This window comes from Hylaeus volcanicus, chromosome 2 (genome assembly GCF_026283585.1).
Source record: "Hylaeus volcanicus isolate JK05 chromosome 2, UHH_iyHylVolc1.0_haploid, whole genome shotgun sequence".
In the NCBI taxonomy this organism is placed as follows: Eukaryota; Metazoa; Arthropoda; class Insecta; order Hymenoptera; family Colletidae; genus Hylaeus; species Hylaeus volcanicus.
The window spans coordinates 23,471,924-23,497,123 of record NC_071977.1 but is presented as its reverse complement, the minus strand read 5'-3'; the positions used below and the strand labels follow the sequence as shown (position 1 = coordinate 23,497,123).

General features: G+C 40.3%; 1 protein-coding gene and 1 non-coding gene across 2 annotated transcripts; both read right to left on the bottom strand.

The window, feature by feature from the left end:
- Nucleotides 1–72: 72 nt before the first annotated feature.
- LOC128872391 (bromodomain-containing protein 4) lies at nucleotides 73–24,217 on the bottom strand. The gene is made up of 9 exons (XM_054115028.1): nucleotides 23,883–24,217; nucleotides 15,194–15,439; nucleotides 4,517–4,750; nucleotides 4,081–4,256; nucleotides 3,642–3,960; nucleotides 2,648–3,136; nucleotides 2,205–2,435; nucleotides 1,250–1,496; nucleotides 73–1,173 (listed from the first exon to the last, which is right to left on the bottom strand). The coding sequence occupies exons 1-9, from the start codon at nucleotides 23,997–23,999 to the stop codon at nucleotides 1,079–1,081; spliced, it is 2,154 nt and encodes a 717-aa protein (XP_053971003.1). The 5' UTR covers nucleotides 24,000–24,217; the 3' UTR covers nucleotides 73–1,078.
- Nucleotides 1,926–2,006, bottom strand: Trnal-aag (transfer RNA leucine (anticodon AAG)). Its single transcript has one exon. It is a non-coding gene; the product is annotated as a tRNA-Leu (tRNA).
- Nucleotides 24,218–25,200: the final 983 nt, after the last annotated feature.

The following is a 25,200-nucleotide window of genomic DNA, read 5'->3' as shown; positions in this document are numbered from 1 at the left end:
ATATTTTGTATCTGTGTGTATGTATGTCTTTTAAAGATTTCGATATTAAAAGCATGTACTTGTTGTGTCGAGTCTAGTCAATAATCTTGTCACTTTATTAATTGTCATGAAAAAAAAAATATATATATATATGTATATAATATAGGAATACAGAATAATAAAATGACCATACCTTAAAGAATTTAGGGTAGATGCAAAGTGTGATTCAGAAACGTATCTGCAAGTACAAAATGAAAGCTACACAAATAGACGCCAAGACTGGATTGGATTTCACAGAAGGATCGTCGAATTTTATTTTCGCGCGTTTGATGAACCGATTTAAAGCTAAACAAACATATCAGTGTTAATTGCGGTTAAGAAATTCGAAGCTTTTCTTGGCAACGTTTACCTAATACACCAAGCGATCGTCGTGAAATATATAATACAACCAAACCTGTTCTCCGATCATCTGAAAAGCTATTTTTCTTAATTTTTCTTCTTTTCAACGAGAGCGAAAGAAACGATCACAGATTATATTTCTATCACCCATTTCCTCCCTACATGCAGCCGTTATCACGAGAAGAAGAAACTTTAATGACAAAGTTAGTTCAAAGTTAGTTCAAAGAATATCACTGGTATCAATGGATCTCTTTCCGACTACTCAAACGTTTGTTCTTCAATGTAAGAATCCCTACATTTTACGACAGTCGTTATTCACTTTTATTACTCTATTTTTTATCTTGCCAACGTGTTTACGAGTAGCCTCAACGAAACGCTGACCTCGCTGCTGCTTTACGAAACCGTGTAATACTACGAACTTAATGAAACAATTTTTTTTTTTTTATCTCCGCGACTCTCTGTCCCATTCTGCTCCTCTAGTTAGTACCTGGTCGTGGGTTTGCCACCGAGACTTGGAAAAATGCAGGATGCGTGAGGAAGAATTCGTGTTTGGATTTCCTGAAATGGTACTTATTCTTTAGGTCACAGAAACTGATCAAACATGCTTCGAGGTGTTCTTTTCGTTTTTTTTTTTTCAGGGACATTCGCTTCGACCGGGTACGACGAGGCATTGCTATCCGATATGCGCTTGAATATGAAATTAACAAGCGCAATCGCAAGCGCAACGACGGACGCGCTTCTCGCGACGGTGGACGAACGCATCAGGAATGGAGCGCACCGAACGCGGTTGCACATCTGCGAACAAAAACAAACAATTATTAATTGGAACTAACAATACGAAGTATAGCAACGAATAGAATTCCTAGCTTACAGTGTGGGCGGCTCTCCTCTTCCTGTTCTTGTGGTTGCTGCTGTTGGTGCGGCTGCAAGTGCTGCGGTTGCTGCTGCTGCATCATCATGTGTGTTTGTTGCTGGTCCTGTTGTCGCTGCTCCGATTCTTGATCGGCGTTTTGTCCGTCGGTGACTTCGGCGCGGGCTTCCACGGGTATGTCCAAAGATTCAACAGGTCTCAACGGAAGAGCGAATCTTGGCATTGGGAAAGCGTTGCCCTCCACGACCTGGGGATTAAAAATAATTCTAAGTTGATAAGCGGTATCGTCGAGTGACTTAATAAAATAGTAGGTTGTCCCGAAAGTTACTTTCGCGAGTTGCATTCAATTATTTGATGTGGTCGTGTTTATATAAATAGACAATCTAATTTCATAGATATTCATGTTGTAACAGTAATGGAGCAAAATGAATCGTGCACAATTCAGTAATGTAACATAAAACATAAAATATTGTGCATGTATATACTTATTAATAAGGCGAAAGAAACTTTTGGGACAACCTAATATATCGTTGAGAGAAAATTGAATATATTCGGGCAGGAGAAATGTAATTGAATGTGAGAGTTCTAGAAGTGTATAGATAAAAATAGCATCTAATAGAAATGACGTGTTACTGATGTGTATATCTTAAGAAAATAAAGAATAAAAAAAGTTAACTGGCAGCGGTGGGATTCGAACCCACGCCTCATTGAGACTGGTGCCTTAAACCAGCGCCTTAGACCGCTCGGCCACGCTACCTCGTATTCCCCGATGAGAAATTCGAGTACACCAATTTTTAATTATACCTTGCATCAAATTTTTTATCATAATACATAATATATGTATACATCATAATAGATAAAGATCAACAACGTAACACCTGTAACTATTCCTTCCAAGAAAGGAACTCCCTATTGCCACTCGAACAATATAAAATAGTGTATTGTTGGAAAGTACCTGGTGAATAATGTTGCGAATTTCCGCCGGTACAGGGAAGTTCCTTTCCTCCTCGCTGTCGTCGTCCGGTCCAGGGAAAGGTTTAGCTTCCTGTTGTTCGTTGGAACCATCCGGTCGCTGGCGGCCCTCGATATTTCCATGCTCCAATAGATTTCGAACCTCTACCGGAAGTGGAAGTCCCAGAGGAATGGGTTGAGCTCCTTCCGGGAACGGCTTGAATTCTTGCACGTTCTGAAACACACGAATACATCCGTTGTCGGTGAAATTGTTGAAATAAAATAATATCTCAGCATTTAAACGATAAAGTACCTGGCAAGGTTCTTTTTTACACCAGTTCACCATTGTCAAACAACAAATCAAAGTCGCGGTGTTTAGTGAAGGTAAATGTCACGAAATGCGAGGCATTTCTCATCTCTGTGAGTACTTTTAATATAATAAATTACCTCACGGCGTGCACCATCAGGTACTTGTACTGGGACGGGTCTAGCCTCGCCAGTGATATGCTGAATGATATTCTTGATCTCCAGAGGCACCTGTTGAATGATCCTTCGAATTTCGAACGGAATTCCTTGGAATGGAGAGCGCGGTCTCTCAGGAACTTGAGGCTGGGGTTGCTGAGGCTGTGGCTGAGGCTGGGGTTGCATTTGAGGTGGCATCTGAGGTGGCATTTGAGGTTGAGGTGGGCGTTGCTCGGTTTGCGTGATCATTACGTGTGGGATCACCCTCTGCTCGGGAGCCTGACCCTCAGGCTGCGGTACTGGGGGAGGCATCATCATTGGACCCTGTTCTTGACCGTATCCGCCATTTGTCTGTTCAACTTGTTGGTACATCATGGGTACTTGTTGGGGATCCTGGGGCATCGGTGGGCGCATACCTCTCACGAAATTCATTGGGAACTGACGCACTTCGATGGGAATTCTGCGCATTTCGATCTAAACAAATCGAAGCTCGTTAGCTACGTTAACGTTTGCAAGATGTACTCGCTGGAAGCGATTTTCTGTGGTCGTAAACCGAAACAGCAGTTATTGCTTTATCGACACAGGTAATTGATCCCTAGGACGACAGAGCTGTCGCGTTTGTGTGAAGCTGGCAGGTCTTTATGCAAAATAAAATCGTGCTTATAAAAATTGAACCTAAATAGGAATTTATTTTATTCTGCAAATATTGTAACATTGAACTTTACTTTCAATCTTTTTTATATTCTTCCATATTGTTTCCATTTTGTAGTTTCTTGCACATTCAAATTTCCTATAAATGCTAAAGATCCGCAGTCTACTTATAAATAATTAAGAGTTCTGATATCATTTTCGATAGCTCTATAGTTCCTGATCAATTTAACTAATAATTTTATCAACAAACGATAAAGTCCCACGAGTAATCAACCTTTTACTTTAAAATTGTACCCGTTTCGTTGCGGTTAACGTGACATAGACTCACCTGGGGTCCCATCGCTGGGTTCTGTGGTCCCATCATGGGCCCTTGCGGTCCCATCACAGGCGCCTGTGGTCCCATTCGCGGAGGTCTCATTTCAACGTTCATTTGAGGGAAATTTCGCAGCTCAGGGGGAAGAACACCCGGTGGGATGTGGTTCAGACCGCGTGGGTCGCTAAGAGGTAACTGCTGCATGTCAGGAACTTGATACTGAGTGTGGACTTGGTACTGGTGGTAGCCTGTGTTCTGCTCCTGATTTTGAAGAGGCACTTGGACAGTTCCCAGGGGAATGATGATCGGCGTGAGCATCTCGTTCTCCTGTTGCCTAAGAGCCAAACAGCCTCGTGAAAACGGACAGCAACTCTTTGACGTGGTATTTAACTTAGGTTTGGATAAACTTGGACTTTCTTCAAAGAGGATCCTTTATAGAATAATGTCTACGTACTCCTGATGAGGATTGCCAGATTCGCAAAGAATAGCAACGCGTTCCCCGCTGAGCCTTTGGTAGCGCGAATCGGTAGCATTCTCCACGTTGTTGTTGTTGGCACCGTCCATCACCTGGTCGGCCCTTCGTCTTTCTACCACGCAGGAAACTCGGCTGCGTGCTTCTTGGATCAAAGTCTGGAAAGAAACGAGATTGTAATCTTCTGTATAGAGAGCTATATGTCTATATAGCTCGACATGTTAAACAGGATCCCCAGTTTCAATTTAACGTCGATCCTCGTCATCCGGTCATAGGTTTCCTTGTATTAAATAGAATCAGATCGCTAACTAGGCCAGAGGCCTAGATGATAATCACCCGATCTCATCCCTGCCACTCAAGTCCAAAGGAGCTCCAATTAAACTTGTTGAGCTATACTACACACTTCAAGTACACTTACTCCTGCAATCTCGTCAAAATCAAACTGAAGAGGTAGTTTGATGTGGACGGGAGGGAACTCATCGTCATCATAGTCGTCGTCGTCTTCGTCGTGGTCACCATTCTCGTTGTCTGTCTTTGAATTATTCTCGTCGTCCTTCTGAATTTTTATATCCTTAGTGTCTGGCTCGGGATCCTTCTTCGACGGTGTGTTCTCAGCGAGGCTCTGCTGGATCTCCTTCGCCGCGGTGGACTCCTGTAAATACAACAAAATCTTCCTTTAGTTTCGAGCAACGTATAAATAACAAATATTAGCGCAGAGCTAATAATAACTTCATAAATTTCATGCAATAGGGGGATACACAATATATCCCATTCCTCCGACTATATTAACCCATTGACGTCAACAGTCGTCTCAAGGACAGTCGAGTCCACTTATCAGCAGTCATCGTTGTTTCCCTTTAATAATTTTTAATTCATCGTGAAGAAATAGCGTCATGCGTTACACAGAGTAGTCAAAAAATCTGATAATCATAAGAGTGGCGATGGTGATAATATATTTAAACAATATTTCCTGGTTTCCCATCTAAATTTCCAAAATTATTAAAACTAGTGTTCCACGAAAAAGTTTTTTATTTGAGCTAGAAATCTCTTGGTTTAATCCCGTATACAAGATCGCAGTGTTTAATCAAGCGTTGCTCGTCTTCGATTTCCATCGTTCGGGCGAGGTTATAGTGCGATATAATAAGGAAAGTTCACTTTCACTCGCGACCTGATGTCGCGACCAGGAAGACGAGTTGCATCAACGGACGATTGCTGCGGAGATATTTATCCAGCTTTCGAGACTCCGAGCAGTGACGGATCTAGACAGAAACTAATTGGTTCGGGGAACCCACGTCTCAAATCGCATCTCCATTTTCGTATACACGCTTTGTGCATTCATGACATGTGTGTATGCGGAAAGCATATGCTAAACGTATACAAAGCGCGCCTGTTAAACATGAAATATTAATATTATTCTATCTCTTAATGTAATTTATTCCACGTGCGTTTTGCATATGTTTCTAGATTAGCATGCCATAAATGCGTTGAATCTATAGTCCAGTTATTATTAGGATAACATGTTAGGAGTAGGAGTGGAAAGAGCTAAATTAAAAATCTTTTTAGTTTGAGTTTTCGAAAAGTTATCTTCGTGGTAGGTTCACTCCTGGCGCTTACACCTTCTTCGGTTTCTCTCGCCAGGAAAAGGTACTTCGCAAGATGCGATCCAATTATCCCCGCGGCTACGATTATTGCCTGCCTTTTAATTACATTTAATCGCCAATGATAATAATAATAATGGCCGTCCAAGGCGATACGCTGCCGCGACATGCTCCAATTAGCGCCAACTGCGAACGGACCAAGCGATTTCATAGATTCTTACGAAGATACTCTGGGGCCGCCGGAAGAAGGAGGAATTTCTTCGGAATTTCTTGCAAAAAAAGTAAAAGTGCAATCCACTTCTGATTTGAATAGTAGATGTTCTACACTTTCACGTTTTTTCTCTAATAAAATTTGAGACAGCGTTCAATCTTAAGACCGTTCTTCTTAGATGAGAACAAGTTAAATGACTTGTAGCAATGAGTCATCTTGAGAGCTTCTTACGATATGTTAATGTTGCAATGAAATGTAAATTTGGATTGTCAAGGTTGATTTAATGAAGGAATAATATATTTTCTCAATGAAAGTATTGACACGTAAATTGAAAATCTGAATGAAAATTGTGTTGAATGAACAGTGCATATGAAAAGTGAAATAAATTGATTGGATTGTAAATTGTATTATCGTAATAAGAATAATACCTGAATATCAATCTTTATTTATTTATACGACGATTTCTGCTCGAATATCTGACCAGTGTTATTCTACTAACGAAACAATGTGAATGTGCCAAATTGGATTCCAATGAAAGAAATTCGTGTCGAACGTTAAGTTTTATTTCATTCTTGCGAGCCTCTCCAATTGATATTTCAGCAAGGAATTGCCACGAAACACGTACATATTTGGTAAACGACTATAGGAAGGAAGTTGGCACTCGTTACTTTCGAGAGCCTAATTTGTGATCGGTCAGCAGGAAACCATTATCGTGCAAGAAACGTTAGTTGCATCAGGTACTGGGCGAGCTCTGACGATTCCGACGTTTCTGTTCGTTGGGTTCGGTGTTCGCTTACTTCGCGCAAAGTGACAACTTTCTAGAACATCGGTGAACGTAATGAAAGGCAGCTGGAATGGCTCGGCTACCGACTCGGCTCCTGTCGGACTTCGATCTTCCCACTACCGTTCAGGCGAGTTACGTGCGAGCTGTTCGATAGCGTGTTTACTTTGCGAGAAAGTTTTGCCATTTTAGGGCAAAACTGAAATAACTGCAGATACCTCGGGCAAAGAAAAGTGGATCGACATCTACATACACGAGTTGATAACTCTCGCCTCGCGATACTCGATTCCGCAAAATACAGTATTCACGTAAATGAAATGGATACTCGAGATTTTGTTTTGAGTGGTCTATCTGCGCATATTTATTTATGTTCTGGAAAGCAGTAGAGATTAAAAACAAAATGAATTATTGATTCGTTTTGAATTTTATTACATTCAATCGTTCCAAATTGTATTCGCGATCTACAGTATTTTTGAATCTTTTGGAGTTAACTTCATCCGATTATTCATTCTAAGTTCAATCTGTAAAGTTCTACAGAAACGTGAGATCTCTTAGGAGTTGTTTAGTCTTGAAGATATTTCACGACGTTAACAGGGCAGATAGATACTTTCCACTTGGGAAATTGCTCGGTCAGGATGTAGAAACGATTTTGCGGTGCTCGAGCGACAACCTGTATAATCGTCAACCTAGAACGGGACGAAACAAGTGAAACTTCTCGAGTCCTCTAAACTACAGGTGACCACGATTTGCGTTTCTGTCGTCATCGTATTCCTTGCTTCTCTATATTTATCAATATTTAAGTCTCAACTACAACTGAAACAGATTATAAACTGATGCATTCCACCTACAGATTAAGAAGAATTTTTCTAATCACATCTAAACATTAAATAAAGGATTCTTCTCGAAACAATACAAACGTATAATTTACTATGAACAGCATTCGTGATTCACGTGAAAAAAGAAAAATAATAGTAAAATTCTCATAGAAATTAAGCGTCGAATGATCTTCTTTCGTAATTGTTTGGCACTCGAGAGGTTCACTTCCGTCCACCATTTGGTTTTCGAGCGATCAGGTTGGCAAAGAACAAGAAGGCCCTCGCGAGGAAAAGGAAATCGACGGATTTCGCGTGGTGTGCAATATAGAGGAAGAAATCGGTATTGCAATTTGCCTCGGAGACGGGGGCACGACCATTCGCTCCCACAGGCTTTCTTTAGAAATCCTGCCAACCCCTTCTGCGAGCTGCCTATCAATTAGCGGACCATTATGACGGGTAATCATCGTCATTACGCGACATGCCCATTGGCAGGCTTGCATTACAGGACACGGCGTGTTCCCGATGGTGTAGATTTGCACTCTCGTGCCTTCGTCGCTCGGAAGATGGAAATCGACGGCACACTTTTGCCGTGTTCGAGGAACACTGTTTCTAATCGGGCCGTCTGGCTCTCCCAATTCATCCTTGCTCTTTATTTTTACCAAGTAAATTATGGGCTTCATATGTAATTTGTCACTTTATTTTGAACAAGAAAGAAAAAAAATCATGTACTTCATATCGAACAGTGCTCTCCCTTTGCTCTATAATACATGGTCTCCTCAGGTATAAACCATTAAGTACTAGTTTTAATATTATTGTAAAGAAATCCATTGGAATTTTTAATCTCAGATGATCCAGCTTTGCCTAACACTGCTCACTGCAAACCATGTTTTTTTTTATATCCTCCAACAGTTTCATCGTCCATAATATACCTTTCGAATCAAGAAACTCTGATTACAAAATGTATATTAACCGATCATAGAAAAAAATTCATGAATGAGTACTCTTTTTCGATCTCGCAAGTATCCGTAGCCCATTAATGCAAGCTAATTTTGCATCACATGCATATATCATGGAAAGTAGCAAACGATCGTTAACACTGACTCAAGTTGCATCGATTATGAAACTATCCTCCTGATTATACTTTCAGTCCTCGGAATCTTGGAGTCTCTCGCGCTAAATAACCGCGGAATAAACGGTTTATTTTTCCATCGTCGCGCGCCAAGGCGATTCGTCGAGTTTTTAACGGAGAACGTATCGCAGTTTAAAGAGCGTCGACATGAAAGCATCCTGAGGATGCTGCGCCGCATTTTTTCAACTCTCTGATGGAAAGGTACGTACCACAACGGAAAGTGGGTTGCCCGTTGCACGCACCAGTACCAGGGTGAATGTTCTCTGAAAAGATTTTCTCTCCTCGAGCTAACTGTATTGTTAGCCGGCTCGTTTCTGAGACTCCGTTCACATGCTGCATCACCTTGACGATGGAAACCCGCTCCTTATCAATTATCAACGATCGTTTTCGCTCGTTCGACGCCTCGTTCGAGCGTTGTACTCGCGCGTATTAGAAAATCCTCCCGCTCTCACGGGAGTATCTAAATTTCACTTTTCCCTAATCGCCTCGGATCTCGACGACTACTAAATCTGGGACTTAATTGCGGTGTCTCGTTTAGTAGTCGAGCAAATAAATCCCTTCTTTTGGTGGTTAGAAGAGAACATTCTTCATTAAGCGACGTTTTAATTGTATTCGCCAAGACTTTTCAAGCTAAAACGCCTTGAATAAGGACAGTTGGTAGAACAATGACAGGCAATTGTATGGAAAATGATGTATATTGCATTTTCTTATCTTTATTCACATTTGCAATGCAAGATTCTTTCTATTAATTATATTTATTTTGGGTTACGATTGTTTTCCATCGTTCCGCCAATCTATAATATAATAATAGAAGAACTTGCTTGCTTTTATATTATATTTTTATACTACGGGTCAACGAAACTACGACGCTTACGAAATCATCTAACATGAACCAACACAGTTGATTTGAATACCTGATTTGAATAATACGAGTCGTACTTGGATGTTGGACTCGTCGAAATAAATTCAGTCAACAAGGTTTCGTGGTCGACTGGTACATAAAACATAAAACTCGTGTTGAACGATGATACAAAATTCATGTAACAGAGCATGCAGTATTTTCTGCACTGTTTAGAAGGGAAAACTCGCGATGGCGTGCAACAAGAAACAAAAAAAAAGAATAAAGAAAAAAACGGAAGGCGAATAATTAAGATGAAGAAAACAGTAGAAAGTACTGATAATTTCTGAACCGATTTTCCTCGGCAAGAGGCTACGTAAACAGTGGATAATTTTCTTCCCTCCGTTACGCAAAAATTAGTTCCAATCGAACGACTCTCATGCAACGGAACGTTTCATAATGCATTCCCTTCGAAAACAGAAGGAAAAAAGCTAACGTTGCATAGATTCGCTTGGAAATTCTTTTGTCATCGGTATTCGGGAATGCAATTCGAAAGAAAGCAAGTGAAACGTATCTTTAATGTTTAATAGAAAGCTATTTGATTTTTATACGCAAATTACATGTCACATTTTTTGTTTTCTATGAATTGTTTTTACTTGAACCTTTGGTACCAAAGCTTGAGGATCTCTTCGAACTCTTCAGCACTTCTGACTCTTTCGTCTTAGAAACTTCGATTCTCCTTCGGCATTGTGAAATCTCAAAGTGGCGATTAATGTCAAGGCGATCAAAACCACAAAAGGACGAAGCACTTGGAACGTACGACACAGACAAATGAGGATAATTAACACGCGCGTAACAAACGCGTATCCTTGAAATCGATTAGTCTAACGTTCATTGCCCTTCATCGTTTCGATAGAAAAATAATGGCGTCATGGCGAATTTGTTGTAGATGCTATACAATTGGCATGTATGTTTCGCAAGAAAGGGTTTTCCTTGATAGTTAATCGATCGCGTGTCGAAAGTTAAACGCCTCGCCGAGAACATTAGCGTCTACGCTTTTTTCCCCGCTAACAAGTGAAAGTTTGTCAGAGGAGATCATGCATTCCTCTGATAATCATCAACCTATGTTTTATTTTAGAGAATTCGTCGTCGATCATATTTCTTGCCAACATTTATCTTCGTCAAACGTTCAATTGATTTAGCTCTAGAAAATTCGAGATGAACTCGACGCATTTAGTTTGAAAATCGTTATATTATATTGCATAATTGTTGGTTTCTTAATTATCGTTAAAGATATATATTACTTTACTATCTCCACTTCAAAAATATAGAAAAACCGATACAGAAAATTCTACCTTTTATATTTTCTTGTTATTAAATTTATAAAGATTTCCACGTACGTTGTTCGCTCAAATAGCGCAGCTATAGCACGGTTTCCGGCTCGCTTATGGCAATCAGTAGAAAGTAAAATCGTCGTACGAGTCTCGAATAGCCAACCTAACGCGTTCGTACGAACCTAATGAAATGGCGAATATCGATTGATCGCTGAATGTAAAATCAAGGAAGCTCTCCATGTGTCTACTGCAATTTGCGTCGTAGTATTTCGTCGACTAACAAATCATGCATCTACCACATTTGCATTGTTAAATTAAATATAACTGATAAGATTAAATTGAATAACTTTAACTGTATTTATTATTCATATAGTCGTTTTAGATATTAATTGGTCTATTTCAGATACTATTTTCTCTGATGTTAATAAAAGGAATGATTTCTCTAAAAATAAATTTATCAGTCCTTGGCGTCCATTGAGTTCATTTATAAATCTCGACGTCAAAGTTCATTTGTATATGAACGATCGTGTCTATTGACTATTTTTGCAAACAATCCTTCAGTCGTGATTAGATCTAAGCGGTGAAACGAGTCAGACGGAGCGCCACGGCTCGTAAATGGAAATTTTCTATAAAGTTTTATTTAAATCGCCGTTAAGTCGTCCTTGTCCCACGATAATGCAAACGGGAGGTGTTCTGCACGCACCATTTGCTCCACGAACGTCCTCGTTTTGATACAGTAACACGTCTGTTCGTGTTTTATCACCCGTTGGTGACAATCACCTCCTTTTCGATGACCAACCACCTGATATGGCCAGAATAGTTATCTGGATCAGCGTTCCTTAATCTAAATTCGGTCGCGGTCGTTTAAAGTCGACTTGCAATCTAGATTTGTAGAATCCACAGATCCTATCGATTCAAGGACAATTTCGTGAACTAACACGCCATTTCTGGCGGGCAAAGTAATTTTTCTAATAAAATATTTGAGGCTTTTGCTGTCCAACTCTGCATGGTTGATATATACTGAGGCTTCGGGGCGTAAGGTCCTTTGGTTACGATATCCAGCAAAAGAATCTAGAAAACCTAGAAACTAGTAAGCTATATCAACGTTTAAAGAAAATTTCACGCGTTAAGAGGTTAAGGACGAACATTTTCAAATCGACAATCGATGTAGGTATTCCGAATTCTAAATTCCGAACACGTGCCGCGATTCGTAAATGGAGAGAAGTGGAAAAGGCGATTTCCTGTTTCGCGTTAGGATAGCGTACCGAGGAACGTAACCCGAATTACGTAATTCACCGTTGCGGTTCTCCTTGAACGCAGCTCCTAGCACCGGTGAGCACGGCTTCTTAGCGTTTCGTTTTCTGCGTTTTATCCTCTGTTTGTCTACTGGTACACCGTTCTTCGCCTAGCTGGACGGCAGAATTAATTGTCGTTCTCTTCCTATCGATAAGTCTCGAGGCAACGTCTTTCCTTTGCATACAAAGGTGTTCCTAAAGCTCGGCGATTTACGAGCGAGAAAACGTGTTCGATGTCGCTCCTGGAACGATTAATCGACGACGGCATTGAAATCACCGACGGACGAGCACGCGATCCTGAATAATCGAATCCCATTCGGTCGCATCGATTGTCACGCTGTTACACCGTTTCCGTCCCCTTCTACGATCAATCGACTTCAAAACAAACTTTGAACTGTTGTAATTGAGTGCGTTAATGATTGTAAAATTAAGAATAAATGTCGAAATGGAAACGTCTTACTCAAAGAATTATTTTTGGAACTCTTCTTAAATTTAAATTCAGTATATCAGGTGTAGACATTAATTCTGCGCCTTTACGTTCAATCGTTTGTAACTATAGTTTAAGTAAAAATATTTATTCGACATTTCGTTAGGCTAAATTAACTGATTCGGCGAAACGCGAAATTTCCATCGCTGAAAATCGCAGCAACTAGTGATTCATTCACGATAAATTGCAAATGACTACCAGCTGGTCAGACGTGGTATAAGGAACGAGGATCACGTGACACGATATACTACATACTTTCTTGCGGGAACAAAACCAATTTTCTGCACCGCGAGCCAGGAATCCGCAATTTGCGTGCCCAATTCAAATTTTCGCCGCTCTCTTTTTGCAAAGCTGCACAAGAATGCGCGCGTCCCGTCCCGATCATAAATAAATCCACGCTTTCTAAGTTCCTGAGGTTTTTATGACTAATTCGCTCATTAACATCCCCCACTCTCCGTCACTCTAACGAACATTAGAAGAGCGTGAAAAGTCTGGGAAAACTTTCATCGTCGAGGATTGTCCCTGGTAATTGCATAATTATGTGCGTCGTGTGCCATCTCTGGCCTCGAATTAGAGGTTGCTATTTTGGATTAATATTTAGAGAATGTTTCAAACAGTATTATATTGGGTTAATTCATAAATAATTTCAACAATCATGCTGCTGGAGTACCTCTACACGTAGGTATTTTTAATTTGCTTCCTAAATGAGAACAAGTATCGATCAACGATGGTGGTTATACAATTGATTAAGATTTATTATGTAATAATATATTTGGAAATAAATTATAAGTTAGAGAACAGAAATGATTTATAAATCAACTCAATACTTTTTCAAAACCGCCCAAGTCAGCAATGGCATTGTTACCCAAGCATTGAAATCACCGGAGCGCTACTTGTATTGACGTTCATGACTTTAATACATGAAAAGTAATCATATTACCGATCCAAATTTTTTCTGTATCATTCAAAGTCCACTCTCCCATAAGTATAAAAATTCAAGCCTGCTCATTCCAAAAATTAACAGGGATAAACTTTTATTTCTGAACCCTTAGAAATCGTCTGTTTTTTTATCAAACTCATTTTGGTTTTCTTAATTAAACAGAAATTGAACAATACCAGAGTCATGATATTCGCCAAACCCTCATGATAGAGAGGAAAATATTACGTCCCTCACAAGAAGGGACCTCTAATTACGATCAATACTCGATAACAGTCGAATCGTGCAGTACGCTCGCCAATTCCCGCGCCACGAATCTACTCCACGGATGAAAAAGTTCGCGATAGATCATGGCAAATCTCAATAGTTCGTTATTGCCGATAATATCGAGGCGAATACCACAAAGAAGGGTGTGACCGCAGATCCAGCACGATCCTTTCGTTCCATCGAGTGCCGTGAGAAGCCATTCTTCTTTGCTGTCTCATCATAACGGGTACTTATGCTTGGTAGACTGCATTAAAATTCATATTCGCGTCGACTCACATTAATTTCGACACTGACCCAGGCATCGACATTTTCATTTCATTAATACGGTTATCAACGAAACGCAGCGTGTAGAAATTTAATTCGTAATAATCTTCTTGTAATTACAAGAATGATATATTCTATGAATACTTTCTCGCAGATTAAAGATACCATTAGATAACTATTGCCTCGTGACTTCTTCCTTTTCGTTCATTTTTTTTTCTTGCTAGAAAAACAAAGACTAATTCTACTTTCACGTTTTCACTTTCATTCTCAGATACACTTTTTGCTACCACTTATGTTTTATTGGGGTGCAATATCGATTCGCGGCGAAGAAAGTAACGTAGAACCAATGGACAATTTTGAATAAAACTTTCGTTTTCGCGTTATTCTTACAAAGTAGATGCTTCTATTTTAGTTAAACCTTCGACACAGCGGCTATCGATTATTTATAGCAATTTTCCGTTTCGCTAAAGCTTTAACAACTTTTGACGTTTTCGAATTGGTTTCCTTGCTTATCGCGTCGGCGTTAATCGTATTAGCGCTATTATCGCGACGCTCGACGTTTCACGTCCTCACTTTCCATCATAAAGTCGAACAACTCGGGAAACAATCCGCGGGAACCGATCGATCAGCAATTGTATCCTCGAGGCGTTTACAATCGACTGAATTTAAGGTGAAAATTTAGAAATCTCGAAAGCTGGTACCGTGCTGACGCGAGACACAGTTTACAGCGGCAGGCGACCTTTCTGTTTAGAAATTTCACGGAGGAAAAGCCATTCTCGAACTCGTACGTCCATGACCGATGTATGGCGTATGTTTCTTACTTGGGAATTTTAATCCAAGTTCTACAAAGCGGTATTATACTGGACTGCACTATTTTCTTAGTTTTCACTGTTGCACATTATCTTCGTTCATTTTCGCAAATTCAAACAATTTTTCTAAAGAACATAAAGAAAATAAGAGAAACCACGAATTTAATAAATTTCATTAATATACCTATGATTTTCTAGCTGTCTTCTTCCTATAGGTACTATTAATACCAAATAGAAAAATTCACTGAAGTTATAATAACGCAACTTCTATTAATTTAATGTCTCTGTTGCAGATAAGATTGTCTTTTACGGGATGTTTCGTTAGCTTACCTGGATGAGTGCCTCTGGTTGCAGGTGCTTCAGGAATTCACCTTGCTGGTAGTTGATAGACGGCTGCTGTTGCTGGAACCTCAACTCTGCTTGCATCGCAGCGATGGACTCGGGGGTGCAGGTTGCTCGAGCCTGGACCCAGGATGCAGCGAGGAAGAAGCTACCAAAGACGAAGGACATTGTCACCAACGTGATAGCTGCGATCCTCGCGATTTGAACCGCTGTGCTCTTTGGCCTCATGTACGCCTGAAAACGAGTCAAGTGTAAGACAAATATCCATCGAGGTTAATTTTTATGATAAATTTCACATAGAAAACGCTTTTAGAAATAGCAACGATATAAAACTCCACGCGTGTAAAATAATCCTCGTTTAAAACGATAAACTGTAGTCTGAAAACGTTGATCCAGAAAATAAAAATTCATTCCTTTTCACTTTCGTGTATCTACTTCCCACAACTATATCGGATCCGAGCGATTGTCGATCGCGCAAGTATTACGGATACGTAAGATGAGAATGTAGGTTAACAAGTTATTACTGTACCAGTTTCTGTAACTACCGTGTTCGGTATCCTGAGTATAATTGAAGAGCACGAAGTAGCACGACACATTTGGTACATTTTGCTTTGGTAAAAAAATCATTTTATTCGCCGTGTACCGGAACCTCTTAAGAACTAATTGCCACGAGTATTCCGTCGCTATTTCTGTCGTACCTATTTTATGTTAATCATAGGTGTATTTCATGGTTATATCGGTCGTAGCGATCGTTATTCGCGGGCGAAGAAAGGAATCGTTAAACCTGACTTCCGTGGGTGATCTCACTGAGTAGAAATCAACCGGTAGCATAAATTTAACTATATTCACATCAAGGATCTTTAGTAGTCTTGTGCTCGGTATACTTCTATTCTTCTGTAATCTTTGTTCACATTATATTCAACATTTTCCACCTCGAATCACGTAGTCGCATTAATTAAATACTTTATAAACTGAACGATGATCATTTGCAATTACGAGCTGGAACGTTATTTATTTTACGTTTTGTAGGTAGACCAAAGAGAATTTTTAATTATCGCGTTGATTGCGTTTGCTAACCATTGAAAAAATTAAGGAATGCAATTGGATCGAATCAAGACAAGTTTCTCCTAGAGAAACGACACGACTTCCAATTCTAAGTAATTCCTTATTCTTCTGAGCAATTCAGAGAACAATGAAACGAGTTAAATGCGAACGACAGAAAGGAAGAATGATTGCAGGTAATTGTATGAGAAAATTATTTCTAAATGGGATTGTCGTACTTTTATACACATTTTACTTCTCCGATTACTCGCGTGTCCACTCGATGGGACAAATTGCGCTTAAGATGGCGGAATTATAATCACAGGTAGACTCTAATGGCTGGCTCGTTACTCGAATCAACGAAATGTTTTTCTCGGACAAACACTCAATTGAGATTTGAAAATTTATGTGTCTATTCCTTTGATACGATATACATGAGATTGTTTATCGACCAACGAGTCTATTTTAAGTCGTATGTAATTTACGTGAGTAAATGTGGCTGCATCTCGAAACTAAATGTTTTTTATTACTGATTGAGTATGCTATCGAAGTAACGACCACATTTTGTGGGACAGTCAGTAGAAACGCAGACACCAATTCATGGTGGATTCACGCACCCACACCCGTCGCGATGAATGGATACACCAACGAAACACGTGCAAGAATCATTATAGGATAATGCGATGGATGCGAAGCGTGCACGCAGAATGCAATCACATAAATGTGTGGAACTTCATGCTGGCTAACCAACCGAGTCGAGGTCTTCTGTCGTTTCACGCTCTCCTTTCGCATAGTCTCGCGTCGTTCCCACTCCGTGGAATGAAACTAATTGCGGGAAAAAGTGAAAAACGCAATTGGAGAATCTCACAGTTTCCCTACACGCGATACCTCGTTAACTGTCACCGACACTTTCAAAAATTGCAATCAATATCAACGCAACGTAGAATAGCGTACTCTGATCTCATCGTTCCTTCAAATTTTTTTTTTTTAAGAAAACCATTCGTGAAGTACGCTAAATATTAATAAAAACTATCATATTCCTTCGATGTAACTAATTAGGTGTAGAAATTAATTCTTGTTTATAAAGAAAAATCGTATAACTTTTAATTTTCTCACAATCACAAGAGCATATGGATAATTGTGAAATAAAATGTCGAAGCAATCTATGTGATTAATTATTATGAAGGTTGGTCGAGTAAATACTGAATGTCCATCAGGTTGAGACTTGGGTCATCGGGTCCAGAACTTAAAAAATTGGTACTTTAACGGAGTATAAAGTAAATATTTTTACTTAAATCAGAGTCATAAATAGTTGAATATAAAGCGCAGGATTCATTTCTACGGCCAATAAAATGTGCAACTAGATTTACATACGGTTCTTTCCGCTCGTTTCGTTTTATTCGTCACCGAACCGTAAAAATGATGCCGGCAAGTGTATGTAACAGTGTATTTCCTCGATTTAAGACCGATTGTGTAGAAGAGTGTAGATCGACGTACAGATGTACGCGTAACACGAGATGCACCGGTTGTTAGTTACGAGGCGGAAATAAGCCTGATAATGTAAGTCTTGCGCTCGATAACTGTACCCTGACACTATTATTTCACGCCTCGAGCTCGTTCCGTTGCCCGAGTGGACCTTGGAAATCATAAAAATTCGCCGCGAATACCAAGTGTAAGTAGGATGAACAACGTTTCGTTCGAATAACAGATATGGAATCAACGTAAAATAATTTCTATTTATCGAGTCACAGACAGAGGTTTGTCTGTTATTTCGCGATCGTTGTTCGTTATTGATAATTGGACGGGCATCAACGTCATTGCGACGTTAATTATTCAGTGGAGATATTCTAATTAATACGATATCATTCGCATTTCCCTGTCCTTGTGGGTTCGACGCAGTAATCGCGTGACTTGTAGAGGATACTATGTTCTCATCGACACGCCCAGGACATCAACGAGACAAATATCCACGACATTGACAACCAGATGGACCAGTCGCGCACGAATTCCAGCCCATCTAGAACGTTCGTTCGGCCCGCAACTTGAAATTCTCTCTTCCGAACGAAATTATAATTCTTCAAGTCAGTCGAAACTCGTTTCGTTTTATTTGTTCTGCTGCTGGAAACAATTGCTCGCTACTGATTTTGTGATGAACTTTTACGTCATCGACTGATGCGTTACGAAACGAAAGAGAGTACTTTCGAAAACTTTTATTTATTATTATCGACGTGTAATGGATAACCAGGAAGAGCCTCCCGCAGATAACGATTAAAACGACCATCGCCGATTACCATAAAGATAAATCGCCATGCTTCGCGTGCATCGACATGCAAGGGGATTTACCTAGCATACCGATTAGCTACGAAGTTCCTGCGTACCTACGAAGTTTCAATGCTTTGGCGTTTAATTGAACAGCCGTGCAATGGAAGCACTGTTTTCGCGAATTTTCGTGAAACATCTAAAATTAGGAGAATGTGATTATGCAATAGTGTAACTTTTAAAACGACACCTTGTTATAAGAGATGGCGAATTGTGGAAAAATAATTCCTTCCATGTACGATCGTGGGTTAACGTTTTCCCATCGAAACGATCTTTGTTCGATGCACGCAGAACGATTATGTGTGTTGCTTTAATTGGTACATTAATGAAAAGGGCAAACGCTTGTGACACGGACTGTACTTGTACGTATTCATAATGACCTCGATGTGGATGGACGACTCTAAGGTGAGAGGCCCCGAGGAGATAGTAGGCCATCCGAGGCTGCCTTTATGCCGCTCGATCTGCCAGACAAAAGTAAACAGGCACTGTTGCCAGGCACTCGAGACGAAAGGATATTATTATACGTCCAATACTCCATTTGTAAAATAATAATTGGCAGAAACAAATATTCATACTGTATTCATTTCTTAGTAGATACCTGACATTTATCTTCGTAAAGTGAATCGAATTAAATTGACGGACAGGTGGCCATTTTGGAGGAAAATGACATTTAAAATGACAATTACATTGCCAGATAAAACAAAAATCGAAAGTGACTAATTGTACGTTACGTTCGTTCGAGTGTAATAGTTCAGCAGACAGGCACGTTGTTCGACGAAAGTTTGTTGATATTAATCGATGAATTATGAAAAGAATTCTACCACAATGACTCAGTTAGCGTAAGTATACGGGACTTTGTTTTCAACCGGGGAAGACGCACGGTGTGGCTAATTAGAATGGAGGAAGAGTATTAGAAACGCCCGTCATTCTTCCGCGATCCAAACGCTACGTGCCTTGGTGTGCACGAAATTGAGAATGGTAAGAAATTCCGTGACAATTGTAATAATTACTTCACACGACGTAAACACGCCACGATAACTACGTAAACACGATTTTACAACCGCTACGCATTAGTTCTCTTTATCTCTCGTTGTTAATTCATCTTTAAAGATATTTTCGAAAGATTTATACGAACGTCCTCTATTCCAAGAAATAAACCGCGAAGACCGACTAAAATGGCGGAAGTCGCGCTGTAGGAAAGACGCTCTTCCGCGAATCGAACGCTAAAATTTGCGTCAACTTACATAAGAGACTTAAATGATAATTCGCGGTCTGCAAACTTGTAAGCAAATAGTAGCCGCTAAGAGGAATAACGCAAAAACAATCGTGCCAGGATGTTACTTCGTCAGTGATGATTTTTTTAAGATGTTCGCGAAAGAGCAACGCATAAAAGCGTTACTGAACTAACGAATACAATACGTATAATGAATATACGTATAATAAGTATCGCGTTACATGATATCGCAGGAAATTCAAGTTTCAATTATTTTCTATTCAAATAATAGCAGGATGGCCACATGATGAAATGATTACTGATATCTACGCCCCTGTGTGCTCGCAACTTGCGCGCAGTCAGTTGTGCGCAAACCACGCATTAAAGTCTCCAGACACGCTCGATATGCCCAGCACAGATTATGCTATTTACTCGAAGCTATATGCTTTTTCTACTGGAATTTGATCGATTCAGCGATTCAGCGATTCTCGCGCCATGTCGAGTGTATCAATAAGTAAACATCGCACGGCAGTCTATTATTTAAATATATATTTGATATTCTATATGCATAAATGTATCACTTCGTCCAGGGCATTGAACGCTTACATTTCTTGTTATAAGCATTGCTGTTTATAAGTAAGATTTGGGCGATAGTTCCGTAAACAAACACAACAGAAGCTGACTGAATCAATGAAAATCAATGAATCACACGATAACTAATATTTAATTAATATTTCATTAATATTATCCTAGTGCATTACTTATTGCTTTGTTCGTTATATTAAACGTTCACGTTTCATTACTGATATTATTATTAGCATGGGTATCTATTAATAACATTTGTTCGATAGTTCCTTAAACAAACAGTAGTTGACTGAATCAATGAAACTGAAATGTTGGCTTCCAGAAAACCGTAATTGTTGCGATGCAACGGTGCAGGCATCGGCACGTGATGTGAAACGTCAAACACTTTTTAATTCTGTTCGATTTGAGCAATTCCGGTCATGCTTCGATTGAAAAAGAAACGCGATTTAAATCACTCCTGGTGAAATCCACCAGACGTACGCTGTTTTCAGTAGTGGGCTACGCATAATAAAAAACAAAACCGTTGGAGCAACGTCATTCGGTTTTATAAGTTTTATAATACATTCACCTTGAACAGCAAGATTATTCGACATGGTAAACGTTGAACACATTGAGATGATGACACGTCCGACTGAAAATTGAACACACTTTCCTAGTCTTTCTTCTTTGAAGGACAGACATTCTTTATGTAACCAGCCCGAAACAAATACTGACATCATCGCAAACGTTCTTTCGAGGCGTGGATATTTTGAACGTGGAATTTCTGTAGCCTCCGCGAATAAAGAAACAAAAGGTTGTTTCAAATGGCCGCCACGAAAGTTCCTTGCGCCGCCGACCGACCGCGTTCACGGATAGTAGAAAGTTTCCGGTTTTGATCGAATAAACGAATAAATAAAAAACAAAAAAAGAGAAGCGTGGCTGACGTTGAAAATGAAACCACGTCGTGCGTGATTTTTCAGGGCACATGGCGTCACGCTCGCAAAATATGTAAATTCCTGTATTTCACTCGCGGAAATTACAAGATGTAAAATGTGACAAGGTTACTTTTCCCGCAGGTTGCCCGACTTCTTCCACTCGTACCAACGGGTTTCGTTCGATCGAGCAAATCAACAGGTAGCAACGCGTGATCGTGGCTCGTTCAATTAAAAACTTGTCCGGAAACTTTCACGGAAGTGCGTTGCACGGTTTTCCGCGCTCTTTGTAACGAACACCGCTCTCGATTCAAAGCTATCGCAAATTTTGTCGTGGAATAATTTATCGTATCCTCCGCGCGACCAAATATTTCCATTAACCTGCACTCGAATAATTTATCACAGTTAAATTACCTGTGCCATGACTAGAAATTCAATTTCTCCGCGTTTGCTTTACTGTTATAGCATCATCGGAAGATTAAACTTGTAACACGGGTTGAACGAGTAATATGGCGCCCACTTGTATGGTAATTACTGTACTAAAATCTAGATACTGAAATTACGTTGTCCTCCACGAGAATGATACCAAGATCTCATCCGTAGAATCGGGTCCTTGTAAATATTTTTATCAAACTTGGAAACCTCCATCTTCGCTGACCTTACTTTTTAAAATGCACATTTTGCCACTCAATGGTAGCCATAAATCCAACGCATGTTGTATTATATGAACGAGTGAATGAGTGAACCTCGATAGAGAACTTTATTCATCTATTACTCGAACGAAATTCTGCTCAACTCTGCTACAAACTTGATACAAATAAGCGCCAAAAGAATGTCACGAATCGCACGATTGTTAACGAATTTCATCGGCAGTGTGGCGACACCGTCCGCGCGATCCTTATCCATGCATAAACAATTCGATGTTCCGGAGTCACGAACCATGTCGAATTGTTTATAAACTGTAAATTCAAGCGTGCACTGGTTTCCAAGAAAAAAAATCAGGCTGCCGTGGTCGTGGGAGTTCGAAAGTTTAATTGAATATTCAGTCTGTAAACGAGGAGACCGAGAATCGCTTTCGAAACTGCACCTTCGTGCAACGTATGTACTCCGAAGCTGAGATAAGCAAAATTCGTATGCGTACGACAAATTTCGAATCACCGTGTTCATCATACTTTATGTTATGGATTTTTGGTGTGAATGTGTTAAAAGATACCTAAGTGGTATTGTTTTACTATATTAAGTAATACGGGAATGAACCTGATGTATGCGTTAATAATTGGGTTATTTATTATAGTAAAATTTTGCTCGACTCCGTCCAGGAGTTGACTCGCACAATGGGTGGTCAAATTGTTAGTTACACGTGTTGAAGATTCATACAGTTTCGGATCGATAGAACGAGTGTCCTTGATGCCAAGGCGAAATGTTAGGTGTACTCAGCTGTACGGATTCGACAACGAAACCATCGCAAACAAACTGAAGCATGATTTGATGCAAAGATGAAGAATTGAGAAGAAATATTTAAAAATCTAACTGAATGTGTTTGTGATGTACATGGCAAAATTCTAGACTGTTGCGTGGATGACCAAGGTTCGAATCCATACGTATCTGTAGAAATCTATCAGGCAATTCATAGCGAGAGGTAGTTTTCCCAAAAATATTTGATTCGATGCGCCCCGTTCTCATTTTAACTCTCTATAGGCTGAATTTTTGTTCTACAGACAATTTTCAAGGGATTTAATTTAATATTGCAGACCGATGGAGCTGCCACTCGCCATCAATATTGTTATTGGTTATCAGAGGCATTATATTAAGTTGTCCCAAGAGTTTCTTTCGCTTTATTAATAAGTAATACATGCACAATATTTTATGTTTTATGTTACATTACCGAATTGTGCACGATTCATTTTGCTCCATTACTGTTACAACATGAATATCTATGAAATTAGATTGTCTATTTATATAAACACGACCACATAAAATAATTGAGTGCAACTCGCGAAAGAAACTTTCGGGACAACCTAATACAATTAATTCGTACACGTCATCTTATGAAAAAGCTAAAATTATTTGATAAAATGTCGATATATTAGCGTGTAGCCTGAAATAACTTTGACGGAAGCATTAAGAGTTGATACGAGAGAAACACGGTCTAAAAATATTAGAGAGACTGAAAAGTAATGTCGTTTCTTTTACATTAAATTTAAACAAATTTTTAATAAATCTCTACTTCCAATTAATTAGATAATCGGCCTCGTTATCAACAGCCTTCTGCCATCTAGTGTAGAAATTTTCAATGCTAGATCGATAAAAATCAATGAGGGAATGATAAACAAGTATTGCAAAAACGACATTGCTTTCCAGTCCACCTAATATATATAATACCCTGGTACATTCGCACCCAAGAATGTACCGACTTCTATCACGTGTAACTAACAGTCTACTACTTCCAACTAGAAATCTATCCGCCCACTACATAAAGAATCAACATATGAAGCGGATACGAGCGAAGACCGTGAACAAAAATTCCCGTCGGCCCGATCAGGTTCCACGAAAAGACTCCCTGATCCCTAACGGGAGTTTCTCGTTCGCTGGAGACTCGAATGCTTACCGGTGGTGGTTCGGCGGAGGAGTAAACCTCGCTGGGCGCGTAATTGCTGTGCGGCTGGGCCATCTTCTCCGAGACGACGGCGACGGTCGCCAAGGAATCCGGTTGCTCCTTCTCCATATTCTTCCGTGAAGCCTCTTTTCAGCACTGAACGGAGACCACGAGTTTCCTTCTTCTTTTCTCTCCTTGTAGCGAGCGAGGGGATCCTCCGTGGACGAAAAATCCTTTTCTGAATCGACGGGTACACTCGATGTCGATCGTTCGGCGAATCGACGAGCAGTGAGCGCCCGGCACCGTCTGACACCGCTAGCTTAGGGTTGCCCCCACCAACGACGAAGAACTGCTGAACCTTCTGGTACACCTTTCCGATGGGTATGTCTTCTGGTACCAAGGTGTACCTCACCGTGTTCTCGTTGTCGGACTTTCTAAACACCGCGCACACGACGGCTTGTCTCTGTTTGCGTCCGTAGGCAGAGACGGGAACGAGCTCGTATAGGTGAATCCCCACCTGACAAGTGCGTGGTTGAACCACGGTGATTCTCGCGCAGGCGTCGAGGTCTGACCGACGCTCGAACGCAAGTTTTGCAATGGTTTTCGCGTTCCCTCGGCGGTTTCCAGCGTTCGATGATCCGAGTTACTCGATGTTTACTTTTTTTCGACCATATCAACAGACGGTCGACCACAGCGTTATTATTTGGAATGGCATACCTTGGATTTCGATCTCTATGGGGTACTTGTAGGAAATTGGAGACCAGGTGAAGCTTCGTTCGACATGGGACCGCAAAGAGTTAAGTTTTTAATAGGATTACCAAAATACGAAGTTACAGGAGTCCCATCACTTTTCAGGAACGGGAAAATGTTTCTCTCGTGTTTCAGAATAACGATCGAATGGAAGAAATCGAGAAATGGTAAGGTTTCGAGAGTCAGAACTTCAGCCGTGAATCCTGACTTTTTTCACAGGAGCTCCGCCAACCGTACGCAGGAAATTACCGTCCAGAAGACCTGGAGGAAGTTCCTATCGCAGTGTCCGTGCAATGGTGGAAGGGTACGTGTGCGTGACAGTGAACGGTGGGGGCCATCGAGAGAAATGATAGAAGGAAGCGTTGAAAGTCCTTTGTTTATCGACGTCCGTTTGATGCACGGGCAACGCGTGCTTTCGAAATTTCACGTCATTAACCCATTGAGAGGCGTTGGTAATTGAGCAGCCTCGCGTCTCGGTGACAGAGGATCCTGCGGGCTCCGTGTCAGGACCGAACGTTATGCAAATTCACGCTGGCTGCGTGTGCGTTCACGCTCGCTCGCCGGCGGCGCATTCATCCGT